This window comes from Episyrphus balteatus, chromosome 1 (assembly GCF_945859705.1).
Source record: "Episyrphus balteatus chromosome 1, idEpiBalt1.1, whole genome shotgun sequence".
Lineage (NCBI taxonomy): Eukaryota > Metazoa > Arthropoda > Insecta > Diptera > Syrphidae > Episyrphus > Episyrphus balteatus.
In genome coordinates, this window is record NC_079134.1 from 135,384,488 (window position 1) to 135,403,573 (window position 19,086).

At 28.9% G+C, this 19,086-nt stretch overlaps 2 protein-coding genes across 6 annotated transcripts in view; one reads left to right on the top strand and one right to left on the bottom strand.

Annotated features, from left to right (window-relative positions):
- Window positions 1-724: 724 nt before the first annotated feature.
- LOC129906193 (uncharacterized) lies at window positions 725-9,849 on the top strand. 2 transcript variants are annotated; one of them, XM_055981867.1, is made up of 4 exons: window positions 725-880; window positions 7,497-7,925; window positions 7,985-8,416; window positions 9,177-9,849. In XM_055981867.1, the coding sequence occupies exons 2-4, from the start codon at window positions 7,497-7,499 to the stop codon at window positions 9,789-9,791; spliced, it is 1,476 nt and encodes a 491-aa protein (XP_055837842.1). In that variant the 5' UTR covers window positions 725-880; the 3' UTR covers window positions 9,792-9,849. The 2 variants fall into 2 exon arrangements, with proteins under 2 accessions (XP_055837842.1, XP_055837843.1); XM_055981868.1 differs by having other exon boundaries at window positions 8,036-8,416.
- Window positions 9,850-14,767: 4,918 nt separating this feature from the next.
- LOC129907290 (myb-like protein Q) overlaps window positions 14,768-19,086 on the bottom strand; it is a 119,911-nt gene continuing 115,592 nt past the window's right edge. For 3 of the 4 annotated variants that reach the window (XM_055983409.1, XM_055983406.1, XM_055983410.1), the window contains 2 exons: window positions 15,842-16,022; window positions 14,768-15,785 (listed from right to left, as the gene is read on the bottom strand). In XM_055983409.1, the coding sequence (XP_055839384.1) occupies window positions 15,447-15,785; window positions 15,842-16,022 (520 nt within the window). In that variant the 3' untranslated portion in view covers window positions 14,768-15,446. The remainder of the gene's footprint in view (window positions 15,786-15,841; window positions 16,023-19,086) is intronic. The other variant, XM_055983408.1, reaches the window with a different exon arrangement.

A 19,086-nucleotide genomic window follows, 5' to 3' on the forward strand; every position in this document is an offset into this window, starting at 1 on the left:
GTCGCCCATAATAAACAGTTTGTCTTTTTTATTCTGTTTATAATGGTTGTCGCTACTCATGTCCCGTAATTTAGTTTCTTTTGATGTCAAATAATTAGTGAAAATTAATTAACCCGAACAAAACAAAAAATTATAAAAATGGAAAAAAAGAAGAAGCAACGGTGGAGGAAAAAAAAATTTTAAATTTTTTTTTTATAAAAAAATTAGTTTGGTAGGTAGCACAGATTTATAAAACTGTTCAAAAAATTAAGCCCAGAGAAATCTCCGGGCTAAACAACTAAGCCCAAGGGGCTAAGGTGTTGTTGTATTTAACATGTAAATTGCTTAGCCCAGACTGCGTTTTTTTTTGTCCAGTTAAGACCGGTTGTAATAAAAAACACACCTAATATTTACTATACACGATCTATTGTAAAAAAAAATAAAATTTTACATTTTTACTAGGCCTGTTGCACCAGATCGTGAATACCCCTAATAGTTAAATGATGTGGTAGACTGAGTTTTATTGTTATTTCTCTTTAAACAAAAATTTATTTCGCTTCTGAATGAAAAAGTATCATCTGTTATAAATATTTCATTGTTTTTTTTTTTTTTTTTTTTTTATATTTATAAATAAAATTGGCAGCACTTTTATGTGCCCATCACTAGCAATAAATAACCATTCTGTTCATGGAATAAGCTTTCCAAAACTTTCAAACTGTCAATTTTTGACTTTAGACAAAAAAAAAAAAAACAAAAAAGTTTCACAAATTACAAAAGTTGTTGACTATTTTATTCAAAATAGTCTTTAAATTGTTTAATGCATGTGCATTTACCGCATGAAATAAACAATATTCAATAAAGTGAAACAATAAAAACAGCAGGAATCAACAACTAAATTAAAGTAAGAACAATTTAAAAGACAAATAAATAAAATACCACAACTTACACTATAACTCCTTCAAAATAAATACATAACACATGTTTATAAATTATTTTGTCAACATAAATATTATTTAGTTTAATTGAGAGGCCCTGTCTCAACTTGATTCCAAAATCATGATTAAAATCGAGTAGAGAATCTCTTCAATAATACCCTAATACGCATTAGGATCTTACCTTTAATCCTTTACGTAAACATGTTAGAATAGGTTTATCTGAATAGAGTAAGAAAAAAATGCGGCAAGAATAAACGAGGGCATATAAGCAGGGGCACTCGAATACATTACTTTTCTTTCTTATGAGAAACTTCTTATGTGATATTTACTTGATTTTTTTTAGGAAATCTTTTTGTTTTTGTATTTAGACTCCTTTTCATCAGTATAGGTACACAACTTTTCAAATGTTCAGTATTCGTTTTTTCCTTACAGTGTAGAAAAAATATGTCAAGTCATTGCTTAAGATGTTAGCAGAATCTGCAAAAAAAAATAATTCAAAACGTGTGGCTATTTTTCTTGTTTCTCTATAGCAAAGCATTTCACATCGAAAAACTGAGTTATTTTTTTGTTTCATCAGAATAGGTACACATAGAGAATGATGTCAAAGTAATGCATGAAATGAATTTAAACCAAATTCTTCTCAAAAATGTATTTTCCTTATTTTATTTTTGTATAGTGGCGTTTTTATTCATGCAATCTGTATGCAATCTATCTGAATCTCTTACCTTAATTGTTAAATTGTGGTTTAGGAAATATTGTTGTCTTAAAATCGACTATCACAAATTTTATCAGTACGGGCTAGCCATTTCCAAACATTTTCAACAAGGTTCAGAGTTGTTTTTTATGGCAGGTACTGAAGTACTTCCTAAATTTGCACTTCCTCCATATACTTTACAGAGCATAGGAGGCGTAGTCCTGTTGAAAAATTCAGTATACTGGAATTAAGGAAAGGTTTCTTGAATATTCATTTACAAATAATTGTGACCATTCTTCACGTTTGAAATTCATTATTTGTTTTAGCGTAGTAGATTACTTTCTTCTATGCCTTAACACTTCTTTTTTAATAATGAAGTTGGTCTCAAAATGGTTTCTCCTTTCGCAGAATGTTAAACTGATAGTTAAACTCACCAAGGACATCAAACTTAAATGTTTGTTGATCCAAAAATAACAAGAAATACCACTCAAACTTCAAAAACCTTAAACGCATACATTTCTGTTCTTGGTTTAGTGATGGTGTCTTTTAAAAATTCAGCCATTTCAGAAGATTGGGACTAATTACCATTCTATTTACTGTCCTAAAAATACAAATAACAACTGTTTTTTACTTTTATTCTTGTCGTTAATCCATCAAAACTGGTAGCGCATGTAAAAATTTACTCGTCTAAGAGTGTTTTTTGTGCACTTTTTTTTACCACCATTCATTTTTTTTTACCCCCAAAATGTTTGTATCTGAAGTCTGAATAGAGCATATTCACAATTCAATATTTTTTAACCATACCAGTACTGGTGGATCCTTCATTGTTTGTTTTATTTCTTAAAGTGTTTTTGCCAAAATTTTGCGATTTTAATCCACCCATGGTTTCCAAAATGGTAGTATGATTATTAAATTACACCTAGGAAAGTCCAGTTATTTGTTTTAATGGTAAATTTGTGCGAAATCCACAAAAACATTAAAGATAACAAGGGTGTACCTATTCTGATGAAGAAAAAAATAAGTTAATTTTTCCTCAAAAAATACTGCACAAGAAAAACAATGGGAAAGTTATGGTCCATTTTGAAATAATTTAAGCCGTTGCTTTTGCTAACATCTTTAACTATCAAAAAACAATAAAACCTTGTTAGGTCACGTACCACTATTGGGGACAAACGATTAATGAACATTTGAAAAGTTGTGTACCTATTCTGATGAAAAGGAGTGTATATTCAATGATCAAGTACTTCCGAGAGTTTTTCTAGTATTTAAGTCATGTCGTTATCCATAATTCTTTCATTAAAGATAGTGGCAATAAAATTGGGAGAAAATAAAGGAACTTTTCATCATTTACATTAAAAAATATATCAACTTATCTTGCATGCATTTGAAAAACGTGAGTTCCATAAAAAGAAAAGTGGGCCTTAAAAAAAGTAGGGGAGAGGTGCGGACAGTGAGACCCTTTTTGCAAATTGTTATACTTATTTTAGAAAGTTTCAAATCTACATAATCTTAACCAAACTGAAGTAATGTTAAGACATACATATTTTATCTTTATATTGCAAAAAAAGTTATAATTGAATCATTTATTTTCAAAACATGATAAGTCCACTTTTTTTCAAAATTCGTTTTTTTTGACTAAATTTGTACTCCAGGTACGTGGTTATCACGTCTGTCTTCAAAATATGAAGTATCTACTCCAACTATATCTACTCCAACTATTTTTTAGTATCAAAAACAGAATAAGTCCCGGACTTATCATCTTTTGAAAATAAACAACAGCTTCTTTTTGTGTAAATGCTATATTCGACTAATGATTTAAAATCTTAAGTTTAAAGTTACTTTAAAGTTAAATAAGTAGTCCGGACATTGTATTTTAATCTGAAATACAATTGTTTGATAGACTGGGGCTAAAAGCAAAATTGTATATCCATTTTAAAACTAATTTTACATCCGTTTATTTTCAAAGTATGATAAGTCCAAAAGCGTTTTTATTTTTTGAACTATCGCTCCAAAAATTAAAAACGAAACGGTATTTTGTAGCTAGGCAAGAGTTCTACAGAATATATTTTTTATAAATTTTGCTACGCATATCAAAAGAAAATAGAACGTTTTTTTCTTATCCTAAACAATTAAAAATCATGGACTTATCATGTTTTGCAAATAAATGATTCAATTATAGAATGAATGAATGAATGAGAACATCACATTTAACTAAAATGTAGAAAAAGTCAAAACGTCTCACTGTTTGCAAGGGTTGCGATCAGTGAGACAGGCTAAGGCGAACAGTGAGATGGAAAACAGAAACAAATTGACGAAAACGTCAAATAAGTAAGTAACTAGTAGTTTATTTATTAAACTATGTTACTTTAACCAATTTCTTCAAAAAAGTTACAAAAAAAAAAACAGAAAAAACACTACAAAATCATACTGAAATCATTTTCAATTCATAGATTTCTTTTAATTTACATATGTCTCACTGTTTGCTTTTTGTCATTTTCTCGGAAAAATATGAAATTACAAAAAACAACAAGGAATTATATGTAATTGTTATTTTTTTTTATGAAAGAACACATAAATGTAAGAAAAGTTCTGTCCATTAATCTGATTTTTCTTGTGTTATGCACTCTTTTTTATAACACTCCAAAAACTACTTCCATCTGATTTTGTTTGGTATTTTCTGGTGTATGAAAATGGATAGCTTAAATTTAATCGGAACAAAATTAAAATAAGCAGAATAAACGGGGAATAAACGTTTTGACCCAAACTCGCTTTACTGTGCTTGCTTTCTGAAAAGAAAAATGGATTGTCTCACTGTTAGCACTTTTCCCCTACGTTTTATGGTATTTTTTTTGTTAATTGAAAGGAGTTGTAGTAAAATTCTTATGTATGTTATTGAGCACTGATTTTTCAATCGTCAGTTAGACTATCAGAAAAATAGGTAAATAACAATATAAAAAAAATATTCGTAAGAATAAGCCTTAACTGGGGTTTATCTGGCTATTTGACTCTGGCCCAATTTATTAACTCTCCATTAAACTTAAATCACCTTTAAAAAAGGGAATTTTAAAATGAAAAACCAAATTCGTTTAATTCAGCCTCTTTTAAGGATTTGTGTGAAGTTTGGCATCATTAACAAATTAAGCATTAAATTTAAAAGTCGTTTTAGTTAAAACACCAAATTCGACCTTTTAAGAGGGAGGTTTTAAACAGGATTTCTATTTATTCACTCTCCATTAGCGTCAAACGTCATTTCATTTATTATTTTATTAAAAAAAAGTTTCAGTGTCAGTTAACAATTAAAAATGAATAAAACATGCATGAATATGCAAAAATGGGATGCTGAAAATGTGTTCAATCAATTTCATAAGACCAACGTTTGGTAATTTTGGCTTACAGAACAATGCGTTTTTGTGTTGTTTTAGTTCAAACGACATGTGTGCGTTATAGGGATGAATTGCTTCAGGTTTTGGCCAGACAAGAATTTATTTATAGGCTTGCTAGAAATTTTTGAATCTATGGGTATGAGGGTTAAATGGACGACACTTTATTTGAGATTTTTAATAGACACAAAATTCAAAGAAATTAATGCATTTCTTATCCACTTCGCAGAACGCAGAAGAGCACAGAGAATATCTACACGACTAGTGAAACTAATCAGGGTTGAGATGCTGCATAATCCTAATCATCTCAAAAATTGCAATATTTTCAGCCTTTGGTTTCCACTGGTAATATCATAACACCGTCTGTGGGTTTTTGCCTGGGGGGTCATTCCGTATCTCGATTATCGTCAGACGTTAACGTATGGACGATAGAGTTGCTTCACGTAAAATTAAAAACGTCTATCGTTTGGACGTTCACGTTTTCGCTATTATTGTTTTGCTTCACGGAAGACGAAAATCGTCTAAACGTACACGCAAAAACGTTGACGTTTAGACGATAGCTAAATAGCTCACGTTTCCCATACGTTTATAGTTTTTTTTATTTTTTCAAGGCTGTGCTGTGACCAAATACAATTTAAGATTCGAGTTTGTTTACTATTAAATACAAAAAACATCAAATGATGGTTAATTTTTGGGGTTACTCTAAAAAAAATTTAAATGACGAGTTTGTCCTAACAAACGTAATGGTTGTATGTATTATATTTACATATGCATATAAAATATAGATATACATAAAATAATTGTTTTTGCAAGAAAAATGCAAATAAGAAACAAAAAAATTAAAACAAATATTTATTTTGCATTTTTCTTCTATTCATACCAAAACCCACCACCAAAAAAAATGGCAGGACACAAAAAAAAACAACACAAATATTAAAACAACAACGCATCTTCTCCCTCTTATTCGTAATGACAGACAGAGTCAGTATGACATTTAAAGCAGTTTGAGAATTTCTGAAAGCTCTCAAACTGCATGAAGAAATAAACGTAGACGAAACGTATTTCGCTGAGTTACGTGAAGCAAATTGTGGACGATCACGTCCACGATAAACGTTTTGACTATAAACGTTCTGAAAATTACGGAATGACCCCCCTGGCGTTTTAGCTACAAAATACTTACGGGCCATCATTTTTGTGTTTTTATATTGTTTATACTTCAAATCTTCAAATTTAAATATATTTTATTTGACAAAAATGTAGCTTTTGACAGTTTAATTTTTCAAAAAATAAAAAATCCTTGGGATATTTTTAATGGAGTTTTAAATTTAAAGTTTCCATTAAAAGTAAAGACTTTAACTAAAGCAGAGTAAATTAAATGAATTTTTAATTATGGAAACTTAAAGACGTCAACAGTTTAACAAAGCTTTTAACTAAAACGACATATTTCAAAATTTAATGGAGGCTCAATAAATTGGCCCTAAGTGTAAAAATAAAAACAAAATTTGACAAAATTGCGTCTCTACAGATAATCTTCTGTAAGCACCTTATAAAAAACGCCACGAACTTTACAAATTTGTTTTAAACATTATTCCACACAGGGCCAATTTTTCAATATTCAGATAAAACTCAGTCAGAGTTTATTTCTAGATATAAAAGTTTTTTTTTTATTCTTGACATTTATTCTTCTAATAGTCTAATTGGCGATTAAAAAATCAGGACACAGTAATTCAAATGGATTTTTTGATTAATTTAATAGAACAAAATTTCTAAGCAATTAAAAGTTGTTATTTTTAAGTAAAACAGACTACATTTTCAATGAAAATGTTTGAGGAAAAAAGACAATCAGCCCTATTGTGAGTTTGACGTGAACAAGATTCCACCAGGAAAAATTGAATTTCACTTTTCCCCTATTGTGAGTTCCGGGCGAAAAGTTGCTCACGTTCGGATGTCTCCTTGTAATTTCAAATTTTTTTCCGGGCAAGCCTAGTACGCAGCTGAAGCGAAACGAAATTTTCCATACAAAATTTCGTTAACGAAATCTTGAACGAAAAAATTCATTTTGCTTATCGTTTTTCAGTACGCAGCTCTAGCGAAAAATTGGATAGCTTTCACTCATTTGTCATTTAATTTTTACTGTCCTGTCCTGTGCATTTTTCTTGACTCCATTTATTTCTTGCTTTAAAAATTATTTTCTGTTGATTTTTCTTGATTTTAAATTAACTTTGAATTTTTTTTATTTTGACTTTGACAGAATACTCGATGATAATTTTTCGTTAGCATTTTCGTTGTCGACTTTGGAGACTTAAACATTTTTCGTTTCGCATCAGCAGCGTACTAGGCTTAATTTTATGAGGTATTCGATAGCTCTTCTCTCACTTAAATTTAAGTGCCGAACAAGAAACTAGTTCACTTCGGGTGAAACTCATGATAGCTTTTTAAATTCCGGGCGAACGTGTTTTTCTAAAACTCAGAACTTAATCATAATTTTTTGAATTTATTTTACTACAGATGCCGAAAGTTTCAAAAACTACTGGATATTACAAAATCGTAAAAACAGTGAATAATGGCAAAAATGAATTGTCAGTTGTTCCGAGTGGGTGGGAGAAAAATGGCATATTATATTGGCCATCTAAAACAGCCGGTGCAGCTGCAATGTTGTCCATCGAAGATCCACTTAGCGTTCCAGGGAAAAAAGGTTGGAGTAAACATAAATGCATCGTCCAACGGCGAAACATAAAATGGGACTTTGAAACGGCTGAAAGAGAAGTGAAGAAAATGTTGGCCGAATCTGAAATGAGTGCTAGCAGCAGTAGCGAAAATGAAAGTACCAAAAGACCTCAACCAAAACCAATGCCAAAAAAACGAATGAAATTAAAACGTCGTGTTGAAGTGTCTCTAACAGATGTATTAAATCAACCAAAAAAAATGAATGACAAGGTATGAACTTGATATATTATCAACCTAATTTATATACATATATGAATTTTATTGACTAGCCATCAGAAGTGGTGAATCAACATCAAACTCAACCAACATTTATCCCCCAGATGCTATCTCAGTCACCATCCCATAATCAACAACCAAAAATGTACATTCCGCAATACAATAATGAAGGTTACTTTGTTCCAAATAATATAATATTGACGTCACAACCGGCTGTAAATCAAAGTATTGGCATTAGTTTGTCCAATGTAATGGAACTTTTGCAGACAGTATCCAAAAATGTAGATGATTTACATAAAAAATTGGACACTTTGAATAAAAAAGTTGACAATTTGAAGAAATGTGTCGAAAATAGCCCGAATACGCATCCTAGGGAATTTATTTTACCAAGTTTGAAGGAAATAAATATGAATCCAATTGAAACTGTTGACGAATTGTACGAATTTGAAGAAAAATTGAAGGACAAGGAGTTCAAAAAGGATTTGGTAAGATTCACATATTTTTATGAATTGATTTTGACAAACTAGTAAAAAGAAGCGGGCAAGTTTAATTAAACTGCAGAGTTTTTTGCTTATGTAGAAGAAAATAGTATCATAACAAAAAATAGGCTCACTGTATTTAGCCCCCCCCGGTTTTTTTTTTTCAAAAGTTTTTTAATTCGAGTTCATATTTCGTAATTGGCCTTCATTATTCGATTACTAAAATCTTTTGTTCGTTGTTTGTTTATTAATAAATAACACTGGTCAACAAAGTTGAACTTTTTTGCCACAAAAACGAAGATATACTCTTCTAGAGGTTTTTGATGTGCTGAACTCGAATCTGAAGTCAGACAAATTTGATTGGTCTATGTTTTTGAAATATTACCGTTATAAAATGCATACAAAAAAACGTAATTTTGGTTGGTTTCAAAGTTATGTTTTTATGTGAGGTAATTCATTAAAAACAAATTTGTAACGGTGATTATAAGAACCAAACTTTTTAAATCTTCCCGATATATCCTTTTATTGCTCGAGATATCTTTAGTTTCACTTAATAAGCCAAAGACAAACTTAACTTAATCTAAAGTTTAAGTATCTGGTCACAGAATTTTTGCACAACAGCAAAAAGGTACGTTTCTGGTTTAAGGGTTGCTGAACTCGAATCCGAAGATTAAAGTCGTCAAAGAAGCTTTACTTCTATTATTTTGTTTTTAAATTTAATTTACTGATTTGTATGCACTTGTTATATAATTCTTTTTTTTTATAGATTGGAAGATTAAAACATGTCTGTGGTGCGAACTCAATGAGCGGTGACAGAGCCGCCTACACTTTGGTCGATAAAATTTTTACAAGAAAATTGATGACGCAAATGTCTTGGTCTGGTGTGTCTAAACAAGGTGTTGCTACAAAAAAACCATTGCAGATATTCGAGAACGTTGTAAGATTTTTTTACACATTGGTTAAAATAGCAGATCCCAATTACACAGAGCTAGATGCAAAAAATTTCTTCAAAAAGAAAGTCCTACCAAATAGTTTACGTCGGAACTTGTCACACTTTCAACGTGCGTCTATGCCAAAACAACGGGCATTCAAAATTAAAAATCCATCATTTTCAAAGAATATGAATCAATTTGAAAACTCTGATTCTAATGGCGATAACATGATTACAACTACAGCACTTGAAACACTAAATTTTGCAAATGAAACAAACGATTGCAATGACGGAAGTGATGGTGATTGTGAGATGAAGTCTGAAGAAGAGACGGAGGGAGAATACGCTGAAGAATTCTTATTGGGAGACGATCAAATATATGCAGAATTAATTAAAGCAGACACAAATACAGAAATATCACCCCCACACAAACGAGCTAAAGTTAAATAAAGAAACATGTATTTGTATTTGTGAGAAACAAAATAAATGCCTTTAGAGTTCAACGCAATTTATCAATTTTTTTTAATTTGTTTTTATCAGGGTAAAGATTTTGGTAAACATTTATCAATTACAATCCAGAAATCAGACGAAATGTAATCGAAATTGAAAATCGAGCAAAAAAGTTTTCAGGTCAATTTTATTTATTGAAAAACTTTCAGATGAAGTTAATTAAGGGAAGAGCCTGAAGTGTAAAACAGGGCATTTCATTTCGATCAAATTAGAATATCAATTCATTCTCGATCGAAATGCAGAACAAAAGTGAATGTATTACGAGATCCACAGATAACAAATTACGTCTACAAAAAGATACTAAAACTTCACAAGAGAAATTACTTCAATTTGGGGTATAAATATTTTTAATACATAAAGTTAAAAAATTAAATCGAAAGCCTTAAATTATAATATAAGCCACTTTTTGCAAAAATTAAGAGTTAAGATTGGAAGGCCTTATTCCAAAAGTATTTTTCCTGAAGTTTTCATTCAAAATTCGATTGTTTGAAGTTTTGGTGGCGAAAAACAAACTAGTTAGCGGAAAATGTTAATTCCATTCAGATGAAACTTCCAAAAGCTATTGAAAATTTGGGAGAACAAACATATTTCGGGTGAAAAATTTTACACTTGAAACTCACAACAGGGGCCCTACTATGTTACTTTTTGCTACTTTCGCATCTGTTCGAAAGTTAATTTCAATTGTACTTCCTAGTCAAACTGCGTATCTTAAATGAATAATACCAATCTTAATCTTCTAAATAAAACTCAATAAAAGATTTGACATGACTTAAGCTGTATAGTTTCAATTTTTTTTTTTTACAGAATTACAGAGATCCATTTTTTGCGAATTCGAACACATTTTTTGTAGAATCGAATTACATAGTTGGGCCCTAGGAATGAATAATATGACAGTAATAATGTTGCATTACAAAATTTTTGAATGCTGTACCGCTAGTCGTCAGACTTTGTGAACTAAGCACCAACTAGTTAAAACAATTATTGTTATAGGTATCAGTTTTTGTAAACATTTTCTATGTCATTAAAAGAATGAGGGAATGGACTCTCGTCTGACATTATACAATGTTTGCCAATTATCAACATTTTTAATGAAATGGTACATAATTATCATTCTTAATTGACAATTTTTTGTTTGATAAGTTTTGACATTATACCGTGAATGAAATGAGTGAATGTCAAAAAAATTGGTATTTATCGAATTTTTAATCAATTTAAAAAAAATTAATTTGAAAGTTGATGAATATATTTATTGGCTGATTTCACTTGCAATTAAAAATGTTTTTTACTGATTAAAAAGAGACAGCAATAGTCAAATTATTAACTTATGATCGTAATCGTATGCCGTAATTCGACCCCAGAGCTTTAAAATATCAATAAAAAATGCATTTCAAAAAAAAAATATTTATTGCAGACACCAATAAATAAAAAAAAAAATGTTTTGCATAAGAAAACATTTTTTTGCAAATAAAAATATTTTGCATTTAAAAAAAATGTTATTGCAAATAAAAAAAATTCTGCATGAAAAAATATTCAATGCAAATGTTTCCACTGAATTTTTTTTTTCTGATCGGGCTTATCACGAATTCCTTTCGTATCGGATCATATCGCTCGATTCCCGAAAAAATAATCGCGGAATCTTTTCGTAATGGAAAACTTCTTAAAAATCGCCACTACGATCGGATTTTGTGATTATTTTTTCGGGACGCAAAACCCGAATATTTATCGAATATCTTACTCATGAGTAAACTACCACCTACAATGGAACAGGGCTATTATTTATAGTTGAAGCAAAGTAAAGTAGTAAGTAGTAAAGTAAAAAGAGTGTAAAGATTAAAAGTCAAAATTGTAAAATACCTATTAGAAAAAATATTTAATGCATATTTTTACTTCAAGGAAATTTTTTTTCTTGTAGCAACAATATTTTTCTTGGTGCAAAATAATTTTATTTTCAATAAAAATTTTTTTTTAATTCAAAATATTTTTAATGTAGAAAATGTTCAGCATTTTCTAAACTTATACATTTTTGACTCTTCAGCAACAAATGATTATACAAAAATACGGGTAATAACTGAAAAAAATACTCACCATTGTTTTGACGGCATGTTTTTCGCACTAAAATACTAGTTGCTCGCTCGTTTACAAAGAACAAAAATTTTTAAATTTATAAAAACCAAACAAAATTGCTATCCAACAAAGAGACAACAAACAAAAATTCAACCACGACTGAAACTTTAATTTTATATTAAAATATCTATTTTGCAAAATGAACAATTCACAATCAGCCCAGTTAAATTTTCTCTTTCTTTTCCTATTTTAAATTTAAAAAAATCCGGGATTTTTTTTTCTTTTTCACTAAATTATTTTGAGATATTGGACCATTTTTGAAACGGTTTTTTGGATTTTTTTTTGCATTTCAAAGTACTGGAAATGAAACATTTTTACTCATGTGGTACATAATTTCGAGGTATTTTTATTTAACATCTGATCGAATAAAGTAGCAAATTAGATATGTACGTTTCATATGCCATAGAAAAAAATAATCAGCCCTATTCTAAATGAAAACGCCTGGGGAATTGCGTTCAGGAGAAGGGCTGTCAAAAAGTTTAAGGAAATTCATCGCTTTTTCATCATTAGCTGTGATCTGGAAAATAAAACACAGCTTTAGGGGAAGTTGACAAAAATAAAACAAAAAAGCAATGATATTCTTAGAATTCTTCGATTCTGAGCCCTTCTCCCAAACACATTTCCCAGTTTTCGGGCTGAATAAAATATACGCATCAAAATATTTTGGGGTAAAGGTTGTTTTTGAAATAATACCATTGCTACATGAAAAATGTATGCATAAGATTCGTATCATTACATATTTTTGGAGTTTTTGCTCATGGAGCAGCAAGTCTTTCAACGACAGTTGATAGCAAAATTGTAACAATCGATACACAGTCGATAATCGATTATTGACAAAAGTCGTATATCGAAGGATAAACGATATTCGCATTGAAAGCCTGAGATCCACCTATTAAGTCGCAATAGGTACCTAGGTCTGAAATAAAAAAAAATAATAAATCATGGGTCTTTTCGCTTGATGTCGGTTCATATCGCGATCGCTACTATCGTTATTTCTCGATTATTTTTGTTGCAATTTTAACCCGAACTCAAAACAACTATAAAAAACAGAAGGACCGATCGATTTAAAGAACGAAATAAAAATTTGAAGCAGTGTGAGTTATACAAAAATTTGAGGATGGCTATTTTTCTAAAGCATCAATTCCAGATAAATATTTTGGAAGTTGTTTTGGATTATCTTTTTGTTTTACCATAAATTCAAGTATAACGACATTCCAAAGTCAAAGTGTTTGTAAGGTATGAATAATATTTTTTATTGTTTCATCTAATAAACAACACCAACATGTTAACTAAATCACCAGTTCAAGCATTTCCATTGTCTTTTAAATTATTTATATGAGAAAAAAAAGAACACCAAATTAGTATGTATGTAATTTTAAAAGAAATAACAAATGCAACAAATATTTTTACAATTTAAACTCAAGAAAATTGCATTAACGAGTTTTATTTATTTTTCTAATTTGATAAAACAAAAAAAAAAATAATATAATATATATAGACACATTCATGGTAAATGGTAAGTAAAACTTATCTTTCTTTCTTTTTTCTTTTTTGTTGTTGATTCTTTAAATATTTTCTGTGATATATGCATACATATATATTATGTGTTTTTTTTTTGTGTATGTTGTGTTAATCAATAAATCCCCATCATTTTTTTTTAAATAAAATTTTTAAAGAAATTATAATAAAAAAGAAAATAAAACAAACAAAATTATTTTCGAGTAAATTAATATCAATGAGGAGGACAAGGAGGAGAAGGAAAAGTAGGAGGAAAATAAAATAAAATCTGTTTTACTGTTTAAAATCTATTACATATTTCTGTTTATGTATGTTTATATATATAGTATATCTATATATATTTTTTTATAATTAAATGTGTTTTGTTTTTGTATAGATAATAATTTTTTTTTTTTTCAAATGAGGGGAAGAAAAAAAAAATATATGTAACATAAAAACTAATAATAAAATTATTTTTAAAAACTAAGAAATTATAGTTATAATAATAATATAATAATAATATTTTCTGTTTTGATAATAATGATTCTAAAAGTTCGACTCGAACAGAGAATTGATCAGTCCGTTTTTACTACGCCTCTAGAGAGGCGCAATTTTTATATATACTTTTTTTTTATGTTTATTTTATTTTTTTAATTATTTAATATTTTTAGAGAGAACATTTTCAAAAAATGTCTCTTATTCACTTAATATTTAAAATTTTTTTTTTTTGTTTAAATTTTTTACTTTCTTATTAGTTTCATTCTCTTTTTTTGATTTGATTTAAATTTTTTCCTTCATTTTCTTTATTAATTACATTAATATTAGTTTAAAATTTTTTTTTTTTGTTGATGGAATTCATGATAAAAAGGACGTGAGGTTGTTGTTTTTCTTCGTATTTTTTCTGTTTTTTTATTTTTATAATATTTCTATGAATTTCTATTTAGTTATTTCCTACATGATAATTACATTGAGTTTTATATTTTTAATTATTTTTACTCTTTTTTTTTTATTTATAATATTTTTTTGTTTTTGTTATGAGGAGAATAAAACAATAAAAAATAATTGCTAATGGAAGATTCTAGTAAATGTTTTTTATTTATTTTTTTTTGTTTAATATTATTTTTAATATATAATATATATTTTTTTGTTTTTGCTTTTGCCTTATAAAGAACTCTAATCTAAAGTTTATTATTTAATATTATTATTATTATTTATCATATCGTATTTTTAATAATATAAGTTTAGTTTTTTTTTTTTCATTCATATATATATATATAATTTATTTCTTTATCGACCCCTTACACGCTCTGTAAACATTGTGTAACAATAGAGTTTGGGTGTGGTGTTTTTTTTTTTTATGTGTGTTTTCTTTTCTGTGTGATTTTTTTAGAGTAAAAATGTTGTTGAGAAAATGAGGAAACAACAAAAAACGTAATAATTATAATTAAAAATGATAAATTAAAAACGCGCATTAGCTAAATTTGTTTTATCAAAAATACATCTTTCTTCTTTTTTTTTTGTTTCAATCTTTTTTTTACGAGATAAGAAATAATTTCTGTTTTTTTTTTTATTCTTTTTGTTTAAATTCTGTTAAAGTTTGAATGTCGCTTGCTGAGCTACATCATTTTTTGACAAAAAACACATCTTTTTGTGTTATTGTTTAACTCTTTTAGTGATTATTATATTTGACTTTCTTTTTGATTTTAGGTTGTTCTTGTTTATTTTTCTATGTATAATTGTTGCTTTCTTTGTTTTTGTTAAATTTTAAGCCTTTTTTGTCCTTCATTCCACTTAAGTTACTTGGGTTCTTTTTTGTATGGTTTATTTTTCATCTTCTCTCGTTGCTGGTTATAATATTCTTATTTGATTTGATTTTGTTTTTTTTTTTTTAACTTTTTATTTTGAATTAAAACCAAAAAAACAGTAAAAGTTTTAACCCTTAGTTTTAGCAGCCTTTTTTTTCTTTATTGATTCTCAACTCCTCTCTGGGGTGCTGTGATATATGTGTTGGATTTGTCCAGCTTGGGTATGAACCTGACTTGTTGAGGTAACAACATCTTGTTGTTGGATATGTTGTTGTTGTTGATGATGGTGTTGTTGTGGTGTTTGTTGGTGTTGAATGTGTACAACTTGTTGATGGATGTGTTGTTGTTGTTGTTGTGGTTGGTGTTGTTGATGTTGTTGTTGCTGTTGTTGCTGCTGCTGTTGTTGTTGCTGTTGCTGCTGTTGTTGTTGCTGCTGTTGTTGTTGTTGAGTCTGATGATTCGACTGCGGCGCTGGACTATATTGGAACTGTTGCTGAAACATGTGCAACTTAACAATTAATGGTTGACGCAATGAACCTTGGGTATTTATCTAAATAGGCTTACCGAATTCTCTGGACTGTGTTCAATTATTTCAATGCTTCCACTTGTGTTGCCTGATGTGTTGTTGATTGATGTTGCACTCGTGTTGGATATATCATATTTGCCACGTTTAAAACGACCATACAGCGAGCTATATGGTAGGTTGAAGTGAATAGCCGCTTGATTAATAGACATTTGTCCCACTCTAAATAAAAAAAAAACAATATCCTATTAGTTCAATTTTATTTAAATACACAAAGAATTAAAAAAAAAAGGATTTCTACAGAGTCACGACGTATTTACAGAGTACAGTGACGGAAAAAATAATAGCGGTGGCTATCACATTGAAATAATGTCTGGACTGCACGCACATTGTACGTACAGTCGTTCGTACATACCTAAACTTCATGAAAGAGAATACGAAACGGATATTTTTTCTCAAAATTTGCGAACAGTATTCGCTTTAGCACCAGATAGAAACTTTTAAGAAAAAGTTGTGATCTTCTAAGTAATTTAAGAATTAAAATTTCGGCTCAGCTGAATTTTATGCTATTTCAACGAGTAAAAAAACACAGTTATCAGAATTGAACCATCTATAAAAGTGTCATAGCTCATAGGTGATTTTACTGTAACTTTCACCACACCAGTGAGACAGGAAGGTCACGAAAGCCATTTTATCATGATTTTGTTTTTGTAGGAAATTGAATGCTCTACAAATTGTCATACACAATTTTGTTATAGAATTAACCATTTCTGAAATAGCACCGAAATAAGACCGAAAAAGAAAAAAAAAATCATGATAAAATGGCTTTCGTAACCTGTCCTGTGTCACTGGTGGAAGTTACATTCAAGTCACCTATGGCACTTATACTGCCCATAATCTCGTAAAGGCCCTAACTAGATTTTTCTTACTTCTGAGTTATAGAGGGAAACAGTAAATCTAATATCGCAATTTGCATATAAAAATGAAAAAAATCAAAAATACATTTTGAATTTTCTGACGTGTTTGAAGGCCTAGGCTAAAAAAATAAATGAGGATAAATCAGAGACAATACCCTAACTCCGAATATGCAAAAAAATCAAAATCGAAAATTTTGTAGTTAGGGCCTTTACGAGATTATAAGCAGTATAGATCGTTAAATTCTGAGTAATATGCTCCTTGTGTATTTTGTATGGGAAATCTTCAAACGCGGGGGACGAGTGCTAAATCTTAATTATTCACGTTTCAAATTTTTAGGGAATTTTTTGTTTTTCTTTCAACGCGGCTTTAAAGGCGCTCTCTGTGTGACGAGCCCTTAAAGCCATCCCATTCATTAAACACATATCTAAATATGAAGGCAATAAGTCTAAATTGAATTTCAAAACATCGAAACGAAAAAGGAGTTTAACGATTCAGACCAAAAATTTGAGTTACCCGTAGCTGTCCCGTATTTGCTCATTTTCTGATCTTGGTATGTTACATTTTAAAAACTTTTTATGAAAAAAAAAAAAAATAAAACAGAGGTGGGGAAATAAAAGTTTTCTAATTTTTCAAATAAAAGCATTACTTCTTAAAATAGTTCGTCAATTTATCCAGTGCTTTAGTTTGTCAGTTTGAAAACGTTCACAAAAGTTTTTTGAACCATAAACAACATAATGAACCCTGTTAAATGTCGAAACTTTTGAGGAATGTTAAAAGTTAAATTAAAATTTAAGATTTCACAATTCCAAAATCATTTAAAATAGAATGATAATGTTAAAAAACAACTCTCACGATTTTCATTACAAACAAATTTTAACAGTTACCAACAGTATCTTTTATTAAACCGTTTTCTTGATTTCTGACTTCCTCTTAAACGACTTAGGGCGATTTTATTCACTCAATGTTGAAAACAACTCGAAGGTTTTTATTTTCAACCTGAGAATTCGATTTTATTCACTGAAAGTTGACGGTTTTAGCTTTCAGTTTTAAAATCTCAAGTTTATCAACTTTTGATTTTCTCAACTTCCGAAAATATCAGAAGTTTGCCGAGTAAACTTGAGATTTTACTTTGAAATGTTATTTTTTATTTTCATATCTCTTTCAAATTTGTTTTAAATGTGAAAAAAAGAAACTTTTTATTGAAGAATTGTTGTTTTTTGGAAAATTAAACATGTACCCATTTCTTAGAATAGTGAAGATGATAATGATGAACCTTTGTGTCAAAACAATGTTGGGATCATCCTTTTTTTTACAGAATATAATTTTTTTTTCGAAAAAGAAGTCAATCATATTTGTTCATATGCATGTATATTTTTGTTGAATAATTTTAAATCAATAAAAAAGTGATGTGTGTGACAAAATTGATTTTTTTTCTTCGCAAAAAAAAACCATTGGTTCGAAGTTTCTTTTCGTGACCTCGGAAAATCTACCTTTTTTTATTGTAAATTGGCTCTGATGATTCGCATTGGTTAGATTAATTAAACATATAGCATGATATTCGAAACAAATAATTAAAAAAAAGACAACATTCAAAATAACATTTTAAATTGACATTTTATTTTATTAACTGTCACAAATATCCCATGGGTATTTTTAAAACGGAGAGTTGGGAAACTTTTAGTTTGAAACTAGGGAGCTAAGAAAAAAATTATTAAATAAAACAAATTTTCAACTTGTGATTTTAATCTGGAGTTGGAGTTAACTATCAAGCTTGCCTACTTCAGATTTTTCTCAAAGTTGAGTAATATTGAATAAAATGGCCCTTAGATATTTCAACGAAAAAAAAATTCTAAAATATGATAAATTATGAAAACTCATTCTTAAAAATTGCATTCTATGTTTTCAAAACGATCCAATTTTTAAGTACAGCCAAACAATTTTATTTTTAATTTGTTTAAAAAAAGGCTCCCAATATTTTTTGTATTATTTGTATATGAGAAATAATAAAATAGTTTGATTAAAATTCTTATAAAATTAAATTAAAAAAACTTTTGTGTTAATTATTACATAAAATAATTTGATATTCTAGTCAACTTTAATCATGCGATTCAGTCGTGCATTTTGTTACGATTTTATACTATTGTTTTGTCCTGGCTTTCGCTCCCAGAAATATGGTCACCGTAACCATAGGTCATTATTTTGTTAATTGTAAAAAAGATGGAACATACATACAGACATACGACTTGAAACTTTCACACTTTAGTCTTACATTATGTTTTTCTTTTTTAAATTTTTGAAGCCACTTGAAAGTGCAAATTTTCTTTAAAGAAAAAACATTTTTTTCTAAGTGATGTCACCATTATGTTCT